Source organism: Tursiops truncatus, chromosome 7 (assembly GCF_011762595.2).
Source record: "Tursiops truncatus isolate mTurTru1 chromosome 7, mTurTru1.mat.Y, whole genome shotgun sequence".
NCBI lineage: Eukaryota > Metazoa > Chordata > Mammalia > Artiodactyla > Delphinidae > Tursiops > Tursiops truncatus.
In genome coordinates, this window is record NC_047040.1 from 34,945,244 (window position 1) to 34,965,532 (window position 20,289).

The 20,289-nt window shown below is 40.7% G+C and overlaps 1 protein-coding gene across 6 annotated transcripts in view; it reads right to left on the reverse strand.

Annotated features, from left to right (window-relative positions):
- The window catches only part of SPATS2L (spermatogenesis associated serine rich 2 like), a 169,421-nt gene that overhangs the window by 62,162 nt on the left and 86,970 nt on the right, over nucleotides 1-20,289 (reverse strand). The window contains exon 4 of one of the 6 annotated variants that reach the window (XM_073807430.1): nucleotides 12,276-12,430. The exons of the other annotated variants lie outside the window; for them this stretch is intronic. Coding sequence (XP_073663531.1) covers nucleotides 12,276-12,290 — 15 coding nt within the window. The 5' untranslated portion in view covers nucleotides 12,291-12,430. The remainder of the gene's footprint in view (nucleotides 1-12,275; nucleotides 12,431-20,289) is intronic. 6 annotated transcript variants of the gene reach the window in all.

A 20,289-nucleotide genomic window follows, 5' to 3' on the forward strand; every position in this document is an offset into this window, starting at 1 on the left:
ATTCAGAAATGCTACATATGTAGGGATTTTCAAGGACTCTAATTACACACACACACACACACACACACACACACAGAGTTGTATATATGTGACAAGAGTCCTTTGATTTTTTTCTCTACTTTATGGTTCTTAGTTTTTCTAGCTTCTATTTTAAAAAATATTATTAACTTCTTCAAACCTAAGTTCTTTCTCACTTTTTCGCTTGCTCTCTTTAAAAATCCTTTCAGTGAATAATCTTTGAATGTCTATTGTGTGACAAGGCACCAAACTTCCTGTAACTTATAGACTAGAGGGGGATGCACATATTGTTCAAATGATCACACAAATACATACTTATACATTGTGATAAAGGCTATAAATCATAGGGCAGGGAGACGACTTTATATAGGTATGCTGAAATCTGAAGGACAGGGGAGAAGAGATGGGTGGGAGGTTAAGAGGAAAGGCATCTTAGGCAGAGGGAACAGCATGAATGAGGAGGAAGGCACAGGTGAGGGAGCATAGAGGGAGGCAGAGGCTGAGGCTTCCAAAATACAAAGATGAGGCCAGAGGCGGGCAGGGACCAGATCATGCAGCCTACAAGGCTCTGCAAAAGACTTAGGTCTTGTGAGCATCCCATAACCATCCTTTTGTGTTGTCCTTTCTTATTCATTCATCATGTTAGAAAGATAGCTCTCTCTCTTTTCTCTCTCTCTCTCTCTCTAATTTATCCTTGTCATATACACATTTTATATGTAGATAAATGTATATTTATATATCATTATATTTAAGTTATGTGTAAGTTAAGGTGTACAGTATGTTGATTTGATACAGTTATGTACTGCAAAATGATTACCACCATAGCATTAGCTAATACCTCCATCCCATTAGATAATTACCACTTCTTTTTTGTGGTGAGAACATTTAAGATCTACTCTCAAGTATATGATTCAGTATACAATCACCATACTGTGAATTAGATCCCTAGAACTTATTAATCTTGTAACTGAAAGTTTATACCCTTTGACCCAAATCTCCCCATTTATCTCTTTTTTTAAAGAGAAGCCAAGATGGGGAGAAAAACAAGAACAAAAACACCTGCATTGACCCGGGAGAATCATTAACAGTGCATGTCCAAAACTAAATACAATTGGCCCAGCAGGCACCAGTGCACTGGAGTTATGTATAAACATTACGTGTTGTCCTTCTAATGTAGTTCTTTTAAATAAAATTCTAGCATTTCAAGCCACTATAATTGGTTAGTATTATATAAAATTTCTTGATAATAATTACCATCATTATTACCACATCAGTCATGCCCTTCTAAATAATAATTTGTAGCAACATGGATGAACCTAGAGCATATTATGCTTAGTGAAACAAGTCAGACAGAGAACACATATGATATCACTTATATGTGAAATCTAAAAAAATAAAACAAATGAATGTATATAGCAAAACAGAAATGGACTCACAGATATAGAAAACAAAATAGTGGTTACTGGTGGAGAGAGGGAAGCAGGGAGGGGCAAGACTGGGGCATGGAATTAAGAGATACAAACTACTATGAAAAAAATAGATAAGCAACAAGGACATATTGAACAGCACAGGGAATTATAGCCATTATCTTGTAATAACATTGAATGGAGTATAATACGTAAAAATACTGAACACTATGCTGTATACCTGAAACTAATATAATGTTGTAAATCAACTATATGTCAATAAAAAAAACACAAAGTTTTCGATCCACCTACATAGTTGTGTGATCAGTAAAGACCTAGAAGTATGGAATAAACATAAAATAGTTGTTTGCCCTGTTTCCAGTCTCTCCTCTGCAAAACATAATTTATTTTATTATGTTAAGGCAAAATATAATATAAACCTGAGCTTATAGAGATACTTCTTCTTTAGATGTTTATACTACTTTTGCGTGTCCCTCTTTAAAAGAAAAAAAAAAATCAACCACGGTAGGATATAGAAAACATCTATCCTTGTCACTTTATATATCCTAGCACTGAACATATCCTTAGAATATTGTCAGTAACTGAGTTCTGATATCAAATATAACTATGAATATTGCATACAACTCCTGGAGGAAGACACAATTAAAACAGGAATGTCGAGTTTTAAAGAAAAGAGAAAAAAAAGGAAAAAAATAATTTCTGCCTATTCTTAGATATTCCATAGTAATGTTGAATTCTAGTGGATTTCTGGGCCAAGTTTCTGCTTTAATCACAGTACTTGCCTAATGTGAAGAGAGTAGTATTGTTTCTCCACCTTCTTATTTATAAATTCACTACATTTATTTTTCTATGAAAATGTGTTTGAGAAAGATGGAGAAATCCAGGCACTCATATGCACGCATAAAAATACAGGAACCTGGGCTTCCCTGGTGGCGCAGTGGTTGAGAGGCTGCCTGCCGATGCAGGGGACACAGGTTCGTGCCCCGGTCCGGGAAGATCCCACATGCCGCGGAGCGGCTGGGCCCGTGAGCCAGGAGCCTGTGCGTCCGGAGCCTGTGCTCCGCAACGGGAGAGGCCACAACAGTGAGAGGTCCATGTACCGCAAAAAAAAAAAAAAAAAAAAAAATACATGAACCTCACAGTGTCACTATCCAAGATGCAGCAGTCATAAGGGGTCTAAGCATTTAAATCTAAAAAAAACCTCCTTATGAAGGAGGTTTAAAATATAAGGAGTGGATGACAAAGGCAGTGTTATAGTGAGGTTGTGCTGAAAAGCTGCCTTTGCATTTGGAAATGAAGCTCCTGGAGCAATGGATCAATCAATGCGTGACTAATGGTAGTTTGCATGTGGAGAACTCATAAAATTCACGCCTGCAGTGGCTGTTTTGCAGAGGCTGTCTTTGGCGGCGATGCTTCAGACACATGGCTTTTACTTCACTGCCACAGCCCAAGCTGGTGAGTCTGTTGCTGCAGCTTCACCCCGAAGGTCACCGTTTGCAGCTGCACGTGAGTGCATCCCTCAAGGGTTCTCATGCCATAAATAGTGCGTTCCAGGGGGGTCAACCAGGCAGCGGCGCAGGATGTCAGGTGACAGTATGGCCCACTACTTAGTGGTTCATTTAGCAACTGCTTTACCTTTCCCAAATCACATTCCTCTGTTTTGCTTTTACTAATTTAAATCTAGTTTGGCAAATTCAATTTGCTATTGAGAAATCTTCCTTTTGCACATCAAAAGTTGTTTTGATTTTAAAAGCTTTTGCACAGCAAAGGAAACCATTGATAAAATGAAGACAACCTACTGAATGGGAGAAAATATTTGCAAATGATATGACCAATAAGGGTTAATATTCAACATATATAAACAGCTTACACAACCCCAGAGAAAAACAAACAACCTGATTAAAAAATGGTCAGAAGAACTGAATAGACATTTTTCCAAAGAGGAAATGCAGATGGCCAACAGGCACATGAAGAGATGCTTAACAACCCTAATCATCAGGGAAATGCAAGTCAAAACCACAATGAGCTATCACCTCACACCTGTCAGAATGGCTATCATCAAAAAGAACACAAATAACAAATGTTGGCAAGGATGTGGAGAAAGGGGAACACTCGTACACTGTTGATGAGAATGTATATTAGTGCAGCCACTATGGAAAACAGTATGGAGGTTTCTCAAAAAACTAAAAACAGAACTATAATATGACCCAGTAATTCCACGCATGGGTATATATCCGAAAAAAACAAAAACACTAATTCGAAAAGATAACATGTGCCCCAATGTTCATAGCAGCATTTACAATTGCCAAGATATGGATATAACCTAAGTGTCCATCAGCAGATGAATGGATAAAGAAGATGTGATATATATATATATATACACACATACACATATATATAATGGGATACTACTGAGTCATAAAAAAGAATGTGATTTTGCCATTTGTAGCAACATCCATGGACTTGGAGGGTACAATGCCAAGTGAAATACATCAGACAGAGAAAGACAAATACTATATGATGTCACTTATATGTGGAATCTAAAAAATACAACAAATTAGTTAATATAACAAAAAAGAAGTGGACACAGATATAGAGAACAAACTAGTGGTTACCAGTGGGAAGAGGCAAGAGGGGAAGGGCAAGATAAGAGTAGGGGATTAAGAGGTACAAGCCATTACGTATAAAATAAGCTACAAGGATATACTGTACAACGTGGGGAATACAGCCAATATTTTTCAGTAATTCGAAATGCAGTATAACCTTTAAAAACTGTGACTCACTGTATTTTATACCTGTAACTTATACTGTACATCAACTACATGTCAATAAAAAATAAACATTTAAAAAATTGTTTTGATTTAACGTCAGCATTCTAATCTCCCTTTCTCTCCTCTCTCTGGGGCTTTCTATCTGGCTTGGCAGGTTTTGCCCCATTCTGCCTCAGGCCCGCCCTGCTGTCATTTTGACTGCAGTAAGCAGCAAGGCAGTGTGGCTTTCACCGTTTGATTTCAGCTTCCCACATTAACCTACCTCCCCTGGACCTGACTTGTCTGGTTTAAGAGCTGTTAGATTTCCTCATTCACACTGCACATTTCTTGAGCCTGTCTACGATGACTCCTTAGAAATTCTTCTTGGCTTACTGATGAGTCACTTAGACTATGTGTGAGTTTCAAAAAAATGGTTCTGACAGAAGTTTTCAATCCACCTACACAGCTGTGTGATCAGTAAAGACCCAGTATTATCAAATAAACAGAAAATAACAGCTCCCTCTGCTTCTGGTCTCTCCCCTGCAAATTCACCCCAAGGCTGTTGCCAGACTACTCTTCTTCGAGTATAATCATGACTATTTCCCCACCTTCCTTAAGAGTAAAGTTAAATGTCTACAATCTGGATTCAAGGCCATCAACAACTGGGCACCCACTTGCTTTTCCAAGTGCCCCTCTTGCTCTGCCCTTTATAGATAAGCACAAGCCCAGTGTTGGCCCCCTACCTCTGTGTGAACTTTGCCCTTGACCTGAGATGTGTGCCCTTGCCCAAATCTTACACTCCAGCTGAGATGCCATGTGTTCCATGAAGTCCATCTCAACCATCCCTGCTGTAAGTCATCTCTGTCTCTTTTCGGTTCTCACAGACCTTATCAGTGGGTGCCTCCTAACCTTAGCATCTTCTACGTCACAGCCTAAGTGTCTGGGTAAGGTGTGTCTTCTAAACGGTAAGCAACATGTGGGCAAAACCTTCCTCTCAGTCATCTTTGCATTGTCACCAAGCGCACCCCGAGTGACTAACAATGTGCACATAGTAGGTATTTAATAACTATCTGTTGAATGAGGGAATGCCAATTTGCACCTATACCAGGCTGCTCTGTTTTTTTTGACATGTCATGCTAATATTTTTATTACTTTTCCATTAATTCATATGTGAAATTGTGCTCCAGTGGGGTTTTGCTAATTGTATATAAATATGCTATAACGCTCTCCTCCATTCTCTACCCTCTAAAACCATTTTTTTTCCACTGGAGTATAGTTGAGTTGATAATGTTGTGTTAGTTTCAGGTATACAGCAAAGTGAATCAGTTATACATATATCCACTCTTTTTTAGATTCTTTCCCCATACATGCCATTACAGAGTATTGAGTAGAGTTCCCTGTGCTATACAGTAGGTCCTTATTCAGGCTGCTCTTTTGAGTCAAAGGAATATTCTGCCAGTGTTTGGACCATCCCATCACTCTGTATTTACCATCCACAATAACAGGCAGGTGAGTCTCTGTAGACTGTGATATGACCTAAACATTATATGGTTATGGAGAATAGACATATGTTCTTTAACTTTCAATAACAGAGATGGGAAGAATATTTATGAGACTTCTGTATAATAAGATACTCATGGTATTTGTGGAGTTTTAAAAATACAAAATAGCATAGTAACTGCCTATCCTTCCAAAGCTCAGCCCAGCAGACAGGTATTGGTTGAGCCTCCACAAGGTAACAGGCACTGAGGACACAAAAGGGAGCCAGCTACAGTCCCTGCCCTAAGACGGACAGTGTAGCAGTGGTTCCAGAACTGTCCGTACCTGAAAGCACGTAAAACGCTGTGCTGCCTCTATGGAAAAGGCTGTAGTATCACAGAGAAGGGAGCAGTTAAGTTTGCCCAAGGAGGGGAGAATATAGAGGAAACAGCCAAACGTCGCAGAAGAAGCTTTGGAATTAAACAGACCTATTTTCTAATCTTGGCTCTGCTATATGCTAGTTCTATGACCTTGGATGAGCTGCTTAAATTGCTGAAACTTGGTTCTGTAGCTGTAAAATGAGGATATGACCTGCTAGAGTCTCAGTAAAACTGAAAAGAGATGATGCATGTAAAGTGTCTGATATAGAATTTGGCATATATTAGCTGCTCAATAAATTTTTAAAAGGAAAGGGTGGGAGCACTTACATTGGGCCATGAAGGAGAAGGGTCTCTCTAGGTATAAAGGTTGGTGTGTCTTTGAAATGGAAAGAATGTGTGTCTAGAGTGTTGGCCAAGACTTATTTGGGGGAGATTCCCCCATATACTTCCCTTCTTTAGAACCTTCCCCTTCAGCCTTGCTGAGTAGTCAGTGGACCCAAGGCTCTTCTCAATCTCTTTCTCTCCTGCAAGTTGAGTGGCACCACAAGGAAGCCCGTCACTAGGGTGGTTAACAGCACGTGCTTCCAGACTCCCCCCACCCCACCCCCACCTCCTGCCCAAGTCTCATTCTTTCATTTATTTATTTGCTAAATGCCTACTATGGTCAGGCACTGCACTAGTGGCCGGAGACAGCAGTAATAAAACAGACACAGTCACTACCAAACCTAGAGAGGAAAACAGATGTGAAATACACAAATTAAAAAAATATACAACTGCAACTCGTGCTAAGTGAGCGATATGAAGGAAGCAGAGTATAGTGACAATGATCGCAGCAGTCAGGTCTGAAAAGACAAAGTGGGCCAATCAGATTCTCTGCCTTGGCATCTGGACTATTCCACACAAAGGGAGAGAAGCCAGAATGGAGATGAAGAGGGGCCATTTGGAGCTGCCTTACTTCCTGCTTTCCTGCTTCTTTAACTTGTCCTGCAGTCCCATGAGTCCCTACCAGATCTTTAGAGTAACCTCTTTTTCACTTGCACTAGTCGGAGAGGTTTCATTTTCTAGAACAAGTAGCGAGTGCCTAGAGGCAACATTAGTAACTAGGGCTGAAAATAAAAGTAATAAAGCCAGATTACTAATCCAACTGGCAAAGGGGAGAAATGGGCGATTTTAAAGATAAATCTGGATAGAATGGGAATGACATTTCAGAGAAGAGAGGCCCATGAGCCTTGTTCACAGACCTCATCTAGCACTCATGTTGCCCTAATTATTTACTTATATGACTATTTGCTCCACTGGAATGTGAGCTTGTAAACGGCAGGGATCATAGCTGTATATCCAGAGGGCCTAGAACAATGGGTGGCATTGAGTAGATGATTCATAAATGTTCAGATAGATGAATGAATAAAAGGAAGTAGGGAGTCTAGTAAGATGATCATTGAAATATTACTTTTGTTTATCCAGCTTATTTTCCCAGTGCATCTCTGTAATTCAGCTTAATATATTATATGGTAGTAAAAAGTATTCAAGTCCAAAAATGTATGAAGCGCCTCCTAGGTCCCAGGCACTGCTGGTCCCAGCCTTGAGGACCTTGTAATCTTGGAGGTGAGCTTAATCTTATCCCCTACAAGAAGGACAGCAGTCAAACAGCCTGCAACCTCCTTTTTGCACCAGTGAGAACCAGAGTTATTTATGGGTTGCCGTTCCTGCAGCTCTGAAAGGAATTTTATAATCAGCTTTGGTCACATTTCTCAAATGCTGAGCAGTTCAGAGATGCCTTAAAAACAGCTCATCTGTGTACGTTTCGCTTCACTTGCTGGGCCACTAATATTATCTACACTCTAATGAAGGCAGTTCGCCTATGAATCTTCTTGGGGAAGAAAATATTCTTTGCAGACCAGTACCTTTGCATCATGGATAATTCTATAATTTAATTGCCTTTTCTAACATCTACTTTCTACCAGTAAAAAATATGCAAGAAGTGTTGTCATGTTCTACTTGGCTGGCTTCTGGGGAATTAACACCAGGCATATAAATCAAAATTAACTTTTTTTTTTGGCAGGAAACCAGGATTAGAAGGAATAATGAAGATTTGAAGGTGGAAAAAAGTGCAGTTTTCACAGAATTGTGGGAAGTTTAAAGTTGAGAGAATCTTACAGATAGTCAAGTAGTGGCTCCACAAACTTTAAAGTATATTCGCCTGGGGATCTGATTAGAATGCAGATTCTGATTCAGAGGCTTGGGGTGGAGCCCGAGAGTGCATTTCTAATAAGTTACCAGGTGTTGGAGATGCTGACTGTCCAAGGATGTGGTGACAGAGTAATAGCCCCCAAAGGCAACCACCCCCTAATCCCCAGGAACCTGTGAATATGTTAGGCTACTGGCAAATTAAGGCTGCAGATAGAATTAAGGTTGTTAATCAAATCACCTTGAGAAGGGGAGATTATCTGGATTATCTCAGTGGACCCAATATAATCATGAGGGTCCTTATAAGTAGAAGGAGGAAGAAGAGAATGTCCGACTGACTCACTGTGAAAAAGACCTGACCAGCCATTGCTGGGTTTGAAGATGAAAGGGGGCCGCGAGCCAAGAAATGCAGGCAGCTTCTAGAGGTTGGAAAAGAAAAGAAAACGAATTCTCCCCTAGAGCCTCCAGAAAGGAATGTAGCCCTGCTGACCCCTTGGTTTTAGCCCAATGAGACCCATTCAGACTTCTGATCTCCATAGCTGTAAGATAGTAAATTTGTGGTCTTTTAAGCCACTACGTTTGTGGCAATTTGTAATAGCAAACCCCATTTGTTACAGCAATGGGAAAATACTACAACAGACCACACATTGAGGAACAAAGTCTACTTTTTTCTTCCTCCTAATATGGAGCCATCTTTCCCTGTCTCAACAACTATCCTCTTTTTAAAAAAATATACCTTCCAGAGTGCGGCTCTCCCTCTCCCGCACTCCCCCTGACACACACATTTTGAGGGAATTCTAACCATTCATTCCAAGCCAGATTTCATGAGAGAAAGTGAGATGAATCTGTGTGATGAATCTGACACAGTATTTGCCCCCAAGGAGCTGACAAAACCATAGGAAAATAAAGCAACGTCATAAATAACAACTAACTCAAGGTCATTCTGACAACAAAAATCCTCTCTGAGTCTCACCTGTTCTCTATTTTTTCTTTCACTACCCTGGACAGGTTTCCTTTGCCTTTTGCCTGGACTCTGGAAAAAGCCTTCTAATTGGACTCTCTGGCTTGGTTTCTGCTCTCTCCAATCCATCTTAAAACAATCACCACACAATTCATCTCCACAGAGTGCCTGAGTGTGTTGAATGACGGGAGAATGGAGCCGGCAGTGAGACAGAATTTGAAGAGAGGAAAGACGGGAGATAAATTATGAAACAAAGTCCCAGAGGAAATGAAAGAAAATGGTATCAAAATCCATGTGGAAAAGCAAGCTTTGGAAGGGAAGGCGGATTCTTTCTCTTCCTCAGAATTCTGAGGAAGGAAGAAAGGAGAGAAAGGAAGAGTGAAGATAGAGAAGAAATTTGAGATCCTTAAGAGGACAACTGAAGGAAGGTATTTCCTCTGAGAGTTTTAGAGTTTGCCTTAGGGCTAAAATGTGGAGAAAGGTTTAGAGCTGCCTTATGGGAATGTGATAGGAAACGGCCTGGATGAATGAAAGAGGGCCGAGCTGGACTGAAGGGCCACTAATGCCGGATGGTCGCACGGATTTGTCATGGAGCCAACTGGTGTGGCTTTCCTCAACAGGCCAGAGGTAGAAGCAGACAAAAGGAAGGACCCAAGGTTATGAACTCTAAGAAACCTAGTGGTAGATCCTAGGACTCGGGGATACGGCGGCTGAGAATCATAAGGTAGATGATCAAGGCATCTGTGGGCAATGAAGGGGGATGACGAATTGGGAGACTAGGGAGAGACCAAGGGACGAGAGATCCTGTTGAGAACACAGAGCAGATGCTCAACAGAACGAGAGGATAAGAGGGGTCAATGATAAGAATGTGGCCAGAGAGGGGATGTTAGATGTTGCCAGTGCTTGGTCCTGGTTCTGCCTTCCGGTGTAATCTTTTTCCTAAAGACCAGCCCTTCATTTTTTTTTTTTTCAAGGAACGAATGTGTTCCTCAGAATTCCGTCTCCTACGGAGCGGTTATGCTCTTCTGTTTTTCGTAAGCTGTGCTTCCCAAGCTTTCACCACCCTGGTCGAGCTCCTCTGAGTGCATCCTGGTGAAATGTGGTCCTATAAATGAAGGACCTTGTTCCAGAGGTGGCTGGATCAGAGCAGAGGATTGTGGGACCGGCACCTGTCTTGGTGGGGCCCTACTTAGCCATTAAAGGAATCTAAGGTGGCATTAGCACTTTCGGGGCCCTCATCAATTACAGGTTCAAACAGAGCTTACTATGTTAGTAACACACCCTGGATTGTTTCTGTGACAAGCGTCCCCCATCCTATACTTGTATAGTGACTAGAACGCAACGGGTAGGATATTGCATTCACCTTTATTAAATTTCAGTCTGTAAGTTCTGACCCATCACTCCAGTCAGCTGTTAGCTTTTAGAACCTTGCTTTCTGCCATCAAAAACAGGGAATGCATTAGCCATTCCTTCCAATTTTATATCATGTAAAACATTAGTTGCCATCATCTGTATCTTATCCGAATTGTTGATCTGAATTTAGATGGGCCAGAGCCAAGTACAGAGGCCACAGTATCACCACAAGAACTTCCCTCAGAGTTGATACTGCTCTTAATCCACATTCACTTGTTTATTCATTCATTCAGTCAGTCACAATGACCAGACTATGCTAGACGCTGGAGTGTAGCAGTGACAGATGCATTCCCTGACCTGCTTTGGAGCTTATAGTCTAAGAAGGCAGATGTTTGATAAGTGTTACAGAAGGGGAGGTAAAGGTGAGTTGGGCACCTGTAACAGGGGGACCTATCCTAACCCAGAGAATCAGGGAAGCTCCATCTGAAGTTTGTTTACACTGAGAATGAAGGGTAATAAGACCAAGCCAGGAGAGGGAAAGGGGAGAGGAGATGAATTATTCCAGGAAGAGTTACAGCATCTACTCAAGGACAGGACCGAGTGACTGGAAGCACGTTCAAAGGAATGAAGACCCAGGATTGTTGGAGCATTAAATGTTAGAAGGAATGGGATTTCAGATGAAGCTCGATCAAAGAGGCATGAGGCACAGTGTGCAAGGCTCTGCGAGCCATCTTATGTTCTGTGCCTTATCCTAAAGGCGGCCACTGGAGGGACCTACTCAGAGGAGGAGTGTGATGTTTGCGTATTTAAGAAGGTCACTGTGGTTTCTATGTGGATGAGTTGGAGGAGAGCAAATGGACGCCGGTTAGGATTCTAATACAGTATCAAGGGGAGAGAAAGTAGACCAAGATGGAGCAGTGGAGAGAAGGACTCACAAATTACTTGGGGGGAAGTGACTGATTTGTGTCGCGAGGAATGAGGAAGACGGAAGGTGAAGGAATCTGGATGACTCCTGGGTGTCTGGCTTGAGCATTTTTGTCGATAGCACTGTCATTTCCTGAGAAAAGAAGTAGTGGTGAAAATGGAACCTTCTGCTTGAGGGGGCTGGGAGGCATCCACGTCCAGACATCTAGAGAACAGTCGAATCTATGAATCTGCAGCTCCAAGGAAGAACTGAGCCAGGGATACAGATTTGGGCACTGTCAGCATCTAACAGTGGCTCTCAGCCCTGGCTGCAAACTGGAAATCACCTGGTGAGTTTTAAAATGTACCTACATCCGGGTCCCACCTCAACCAATTAAATATGGGCCTGGACATTCACTATTTTTTAAAGTTTTCCTAGTGGTTCTAATGTCCACTCTGAATTGAAAACCGCGAGTGAGAGATATAAGGGGAGGCTTGGAAGCTAAGGGATAGTGTGGAAAGAAGAGAAAAGAAGGTGGCTACTAGGACAGACCTCTTTTCAGGTATAGCTGCTCACCTATTTACTAATTTACCTGCATGCAAACATCCACGCCTCTGTATTATTTAGGCAACATCGTCATTTTAAAAATATCAGTTCTAGTTTGAACAGTTTTAATTTTTGAGAGGGTATTCCAGTTATTTAGTGCTGCATAACAAGTCACCCCAAAACTCTGTGGCTTAAAACAACAATCAATTGTAATTTTTCAACGTTTCTGTGGGTCAGAAGTTCAAGAGGAGTTCGGCTGAGTGGGTCTACCTTGGGGTCTTTCATGCAGGCAGAGAGAGCAGCTGGTATAGTGGGGGAGGTGCAGCTGAGGTCCGGCTGGCCATCTCTCTCTTCATGTACTATTCTCAGGTCTTCTCCACGTGGTCCTTATGGGCTAAGTCTGGGCTTCCTCAAAGCATGGTGGCCTGAGAACAGTCAGATTGTTTACATGGCTGCCCAGAGTTCCAACACAAGTGGCCCAACTAGTGAGGAAGAAGCTCAATCACCCACTGTGAAAGCCACAGAGAGTCACTTCCTTCCACTATCCTGGTCAACCAGTTCCAAAAGCCTACCCAATGTTAAGGGGAGGGGCTCAGACCCCACCTCTTAATGGGGGAGATATTTTATAGCCATTGAAGAATACAATCTGGCTCAAAGGGTTAAAGCAACAACAACCCAGACTTCTTTCCATCAATTCACAGTCCATACTTTCTCAAGTCACTGAGCATTTGAGGGCAGAAAAAAAAGCAAATTAAGGTAACAGTTACAATACTAAATGAAAACTGATAGCTTAAAGAAGTTATATAACTTCTCTAATTCCTAGAAATAAGCCTGATAAATTGACTTGTTGAGTATCTGATACTTAAATGAATGCTTCTCCTATGTCAAGAAATAGTAAAATTAAAATCAGATAAAGTGTCTTAAATGTTTTAATTTAGTCCATGACACATTTTTCATATCAGAATTCTCATCTTTAATCTGGCACACGTAGGTTTAATGTTTATCTCAAATGGTTGCTATTAGTAGCAGCTGCCCTTCTAATCTATATTAAGACAAGCAATGGACTTAATACACATTTCAGTCACTTAGCTACTAGCATGTATTCAGTGTATACCTGCACGTTCTCCATAACTGTGCTTTATTCTTCTTCATATTTTCCCAGAACTACCAGTTAGACCTGCACATAATTTAGGTAGGGTGAGTCTCTGAGTCCATTGGAAGTCTATTTTCAGCCAGCCTTTTATACCCACACAGTATTAGGACTTAGGTAAATGTTCTGTTGAGCTATTTTCTCTGATGAAATCCATATTTGGATTTATTAGTGAAGACAAAAAGAAAAAGGGAATTTTATTTTTACAAGGCATTTTGGTTTTGGTATTTTAATCAGAATAGTAAGATATTTTTAGTTTATCTTCTGCTTCTAACTTAGAATATTCAGTAAAAATATTTCCTCACTTACTTTGGAACTTGAGGGGGGAAGCTAATTATTGACATCTACTCTCCCTGTGGGTTTTTTCCCCCTGCTCAGTCACAGAACTCTTCAGATAAAGAGTACCATGAAAGTACAAGTCACTATTACCCTTTAATCAATACCAAATAAGGGAGTTAGTTACCTCTTAGTCAATACCTGAACAAAGGAGTTTGGTTAATCTCTAAATTATACCAATCTTGGGTATTTCTTCACTGTGGCATGAAGGAAGGAGGCCATCTCACCACCATGGAAACCAGGAACATGCTCTCTCCTTAGGGCAAGTGTTGTTGTTCACCCACATATCATTTTTTTATTTTAACAGGTCTGACCAATTTAAAAAAGCATGGTGACTTTACATCAGTAAACATTATGATCTGTTTGACCAGATCTTGTTTTCCCAATGATTTTATGAGCTTGTTTGCTTTTTCTCTAAAGGCAGTAAAAAGGGTTAAAACTAGTTTGTGGATTCAGCCTTAGTTGAATAGCTACAATTACAATTTGACCCAATAAAAACATCAACCAAGCATGAACAAATGTCCATGGATGAGTAGGTAAAGAAAATGTGGTATATACACACAATGGAATACTATTCAGCCTTAAAAAGAAGGAAATCCTCTCACATGCAACAACACAGATAAACCTTGAGGACATTATGCTAAGTGAGATAAGCCAGACACAGGACAAATACTGCATGATTCCACTTATATGAGGTATCTAACATAGTCAAACTCACAGAAGCAGAGAGTAAGAACAGTGATTGTCAGGGGCTGGGGGAAAAGGAAATGGGGAGTTGTTGTTCAATGGTATAACGTTTCAGTTATGCAGTTTAATTAAGTTCTAGACATCTGCTGGGCAATACTGTGCTAGAGTTAACAACATCACAGTGACACTTAAAGAGAATAATCTCCTGTTAAACACTCTTACCACAATTGAAAAAAGAAAAAGGTTAACTTTAAAGTATAGCATTGCTCCTCAATCATCATTTCAGTACAGTTTTGTTGATAGTTATCTTCAAGAACTGAGCAGCAGAGTTCTGAAGGGTCTGTAGACAGGGAGGCATCAGAAATGACATACCAGTGAGCCATAAATGTACCTTATAAATAGTTTAATCAAATTTATTTTATTTTATTTTTTTTTTGCGGTACGCGGGCCTCTCACTGTTGTGGCCTCTCCTGTTGCGGAGCACAGGCTCCGGACGCCCAGGCTCAGCGGCCATGGCTCATGGGCCCAGCCGCTCCGCGGCATGTGGGATCTTCCCGGACCAGGGCACGAACCCGTGTCCCCTGCATTGACAGGTGGACTCTCAACCACTGCGCCACCAGGGAAGACGCTTTTTTTTTTTTTTTTAAACGAGGAACCTCAGTTCCTGGACAGGTTGTGTACCACATTCAAATTGAGGCAGCGATTTGTATCAGGACTAAGGCTGCCCCCAGGTTCTCTGATCCATGATACAGTTCCCGTTTTCAGTCTTTTATGGGGCCTGTGAGGTGGAAAAGACCATGGATTCATCCAATATTAGAGCTGGAAAGGATTCTGGAGATCCTCTACATAAAGGAGACCCCGCATTTGGCGGATAAGGAAACTGAAGCCCCGTGAGGTTCCACAATGTACCAAAGGACACACAGTTTTTCAGTAAAATTAATGTCCCTTTGTTTCCTTAAATGTGGTTAGAGAGTATACTTCTGATAGAAAATAAGACTCCTAAATTATCCTTTGCCCTAGAAGTTAAGACGACTCCCTATACTAGTGGCAGTATGGCTCACCTTGCTAAGGGAAGGGAAATTCTAGAGTTTGTATTTTAATTTACTAATTAACAGAGGTTCTTGAAATTTTTATTAAAAAATTTTAAAATCTCATGCTTTCTCTTATATGATTGAATTCCAAAATAGATATTTCAATTTCCTTTTTAAACATAAAATTTTGTTATACTCTCAAATATTGTGGTGGCACAGAAATCTCCCTCTGTGGGAAACAGCGTTGACTGGACAGCCTAGCTACCGTCCCTCTGGGTCCACCCAAGCCTCACTCCACCGAGGATGCACCCAGTCAATGGTTCAGGTAGGGGGTGCTAGTGAAAGCTCATTTCTGAGGGATATGGGAGCTCCCCAGCCGGGGAATGAAGGCTCCCCATCGACCTGCACAAACCTTCTTAGAACTGCACTGCCCAGGGAGACTCTTCTCACCCAATTTTTTTTCCCTTCTCCTTCTTTCAGCTACGGCAGACCTGCATGCTTGGCAGTCTGCAGACTCTCCCTGCCCGCACATCCTTCCTCCCCTTTCTCTTTTACAAGCACCTGCCTCCACCCCCAAGGCACCTCTTTTTTTTTTTTTTTTTTCCAAGGCACCTCTTAATCATCTAATCCCACCTTGGCCTCTGCTCTTGGAGACTCAAAAGAACACAAATATGCTTTTTCTAATTACTCCCATCTTTTCCCTACTGACATTCTAATGCTCGTCCCAACACAGGGAGGCATGCTCCACTTTCTTCTCCTTTCTTCCTCCTGGCTGAGAATCACCATTATAGAATCTTGGCTCAGTTATTTGACTAAATATTGATTAACAAGTATTTTGGGGGCATAAATTCTATGATATTACTATTATAGGAGCTATTGAGTACACAAATAAATTGAAAACCCATTTGTGCTTATAAGGAGCTTGTAATCAAGTTGTGGATAAATCACAGAGAAAAAGTTGTTTTAACATAATAATAATAATACAAGCAGTATACTGTTAAGTGGTGACTCAATCAATCTACCTAACTACCTATCTAATCCATCTGGATAGATTTTTTTTTTTTTTTTTTTTTTTTTTTTTTTTTGCTGTACGTGGGCCTCTCACTGTTGTGGCCTCTCCCGTTGCGGAGCACAGGCTCCAGACACGCAGGCCCAGCCAGCTTTGCGGCATGTGGGATCTTCCCGGACCGGGGCACGAACCCGTATCCCCTGCATCGGCAGGCAGACTCTCAACCACTGTGCCACCAGGGAAGCCCCATCTGGATAGATTTTTAATGCTCAAGGTCAGAAGAGAAGAAACCATTGCAGCTTTATCATTTTTTTAAAAAAATTGTAAAAAGTGGATAATTTAATATGAAGGATCATTGTGAAAAATAACTAGAATATTGGTAAAGTACACATAAATTCCAAGGGATTGCCAACAGAGGTAACTTTTTTCCTGTCACCAGAGGTTTTAATTTTGACATGCTCTTGTATTGTTTAGCATTAACCCTCTACCTCGTATGTAACTCTCAGCCAGAGTGCAAAAGGGTCTATGATGAAAGGCTGGAAGCAGCGGGGGCGGGAGGGCAGGAGAAGCAGAACAGAAACACTGTGAATTCCAATTGTGTAGCTTGGGGAAAAAAAACAATGTGATGCTAATCCTACAATAGTAAATTTCTTCTTATCTGCAGAAACTGATGCTGACATTTCCATTTATTCATTCAGTTCCTTTAGACTCCTTGTCAGATCTCTTCTAGTTGCCAAGCAACAATAACAGCAGTTCTGTACATAAGCGTTAGGCAATAACTATTGCCAATGTTTCTCCGTTCTTTGAAAGGGAAATTTAATGACCCTTTCCTATGAGAAAATGATGACAAGAACCTATTCATGGTGAAACCTAAAAGCTGTGTGTGTGGTTTGTGTTTTTGCTGTTGGAATCCAAGGACTGGGTTAAACTGACCTAAACACTCGTACAAAATCATGAAATTAAGATTCGCTCCAAAGCTTGCATGGTTTGGTCTTTAAAAACAACTGCATATCATTAAAACTTGTCCCACAGCCCATAAAATGAGTTCACTATTAAATGGAGTTAATATTTTAAAGATGCTTGATGATGGGTTTCTTTTGTACTTTCTCTGATCCTGGTAAAAATCTCTTTAATCAAACTCTTGGGTTTTTCTGACAATACTCCCCCACATAAAGACTTGAACCATATTTCAGTACTTTATAAAACATAAATCAAGACAGTTACAGGAAAAAATAAAATAAAATGGGACATCTGTCCACCTGTTGAGGACAGACTCCAGGACACAGAGTCTATGTCAGTCACCTGCACAAATGTTGAGATGGCCCCTCCCTGTTCCCACGGTGGACGAAAGGTTCCTCTCCCCTTGTCTAGTCTTCCTCCTCCATTTTAATGAGTCTATATGAATATTGTTTACAACCCAATTTACCTCCATAACTTTAACAGCTCAAAAAGCTATTCATAGGGCTTCCCTGGTGGCGCAGTGGTTGACAGTCCGCCTGCCGATGCAGGGGACGCGGGTTCGTGCCCCGGTCCGGGAAGATCCCACATGCCGTGGAGCGGCTGGGCCCGTGAGCCATGGTCGCTGAGCCTGCGCGTCCAGAGCCTGTGCTCCGCAACGGGAGAGGCCACAACAGTGAGAGGCCCGTGTACCGCAAAAAAAAAAAAAAAAGCTATTCATAATAAGTGGCACATTGCAGGGAGGATATTATAGACTAAGTGATTCCCCATTTCCATATCATCATATTTTCTAATCTCACTTATTTTTTGTGAGGCTCAGCAATAGCTATAAAAGTTTTAAAAAGTCAAGTCCAGTTTTATGTTCTCTCTCTCTTGCGGGTTTTTAATTGTGTTTTCTTTCTAATCTCAGTTCTATGTGAATTTATATTTTTAGTTACTAAAAAAACATTAACTAAGGCTCCTTTTCCATTTTTCAATTGTAAAATACACAGATGAGCTCCCCCAGATCCTTTATAGTTTATAGGATTAAGAGCTCATAAAGCAGCTCTACTTTTATTACTGTATTTGATGATTTTGTCAGGTAGGTTTTGTTTTCATGTCCAATCTACAGATTAGAAAACTGAGGCCCAGAGAAGTTAAGTGATTTGCTCTAGGCTGCTCAGCTAGTAATCAGGGAGCTACTTATCTCTGCTGCTGTCTCCAAACTCCAATCTCCTTCCATGACTTTACCTTGCTGGAGATCACTTCCCAAGCATACTTGGTGTCCTACAGTGGCTTAAGGATCGCTTTTTGTTGGAATTAATTATCAGACCATAACTAGACATTCAGCAAATATTATTTTGTAACTCCATTTGTAATCCCGTTTTACAAACAAGGATCCCCTTGGCTTTCCGTCACCAAATTGTACTGCTGAATTGTATTCTATTTAAACTGATTTACAATAATGCATGAAAATATCTGACTGAAAATGTTATTTCGTGCATGACAGTTCCAATAATCCTTTCTTACTCAGTTGAGAATTACATCTGAAACTTTATAAATCAATTTAGGTTGGTACCCTAGTGCTTCACATGAGAATAATGTAATAGTCACTACTGAGCCCTATCCTCAAATCATCTACGAGGTTCTAGTGTTAAATCTCTTTTAAAAAAATCCGTTACTTAGAAAAGAGCTGTAGAAATTGAATTGGCCCTAAATATAGGATCCCTGATTAGCCTGAAGATTTTGTTCTGGTATCTTTCCTTAATAAAATGAGATATGGAGATTTTTTTCTTTTTTTTTTGGAGGGGGTACAGTGGGATATGACTGGTTACTCACCAAAGGACCTCATCTGTTATTGGCAAAACCTACCTGAGACCACCAGTATTTGATAACCATCTCATAAAGACGCTGCTTTTCTGCAGAACCACAGGTAGTCAACCTAAGTAACCTAAGCTTGTTTTTAGAAGCAATTTAAAACTTGCTTTATTTAATAGCAAAGAGAGTACTAAAATGAGATGACACTTCCATTAACCTACATTTCAGTTTTCAAGAAGGCTTGAGGTTTTGCAAAATATCGTGAATGGGAAATCTGTCCCTAAAGAATGTAACGATTCAAGCAGGCGTGTTCATTCATTCGTTATCCATTCATTTATCTAACTCGACCTGGGGTCAACTATGTGTCAAACCCAAGAGTACGAAGATGAGAAAGGCCCAGTGCCTGCCCCCAAGGAGCACACAATCTCCCTTGGGGAGACAGACCACTAACAATCATGGTATGGAGGCAGAAGGCAGAGAGCCTCACTGAAGCACAAAGGAGAACAGAGGAAGGGCCAATAATTCAGGAGGGGCAGGAGGGCAGAGAAAGGAGCCATCTGAAAGGCTTCCTCAAAGGGAGGTGAGTGAGGGTCGGTCCCCGTGGAGGATGTCCCAGAGAGAGGAAACTACCTTTGCAAAAGCCTGGAGGCAGCAACATTCATGGTCAGGATGGCTGTGTTGAAGGGAGAGTAGAGAAGTGGCTACTGATAAAGGTGGAAATGTAAACAGGGTCAGCTCACACAGAGGATGGATGTCACACTCCTAAGGAGATCAAACTTTGACTTCAAGGATATTTCCAATTTAAATCCTTTCAGTTATAGTCCAATAATATAGAGATACTTTAAAAGAGTCACAAAGAGTGTCAACTGTAAATTTCAGTTGTCTTGGATATGAGAGACCTTAAGTTAAGCTGCATGAGGACAGAAATGATTCTCTCACCCAAGCACCTCTTCCTTTCCAATTCATCCAACAGTGGACCCACTAGAGATAACTGATGAACTCTTTTCACTGCAAGACTTTTACTGAGTATTTAATTTCCCACAGTGCTTGACTAGCTAGTGTATAAAAACACCATACGGATCTGTTCTCACATCTTTAAAAGCTTATAATTTATAACTTAAGACATAACAGTTATTATTCTTAATTTTCAGAACTAAAATGTCATTGCTGTGTGGCAGATTGGGAAACAAACTAATCATAAAAAGGCCATAAAAGCTAATCACTAAAGGAAATAAAAGTACGAAAATAAATCAATGTAAAATTACAAATGATCAGAATTTTCTGTTGTTTATTATGATTTATTTTATTGAGCTGAGA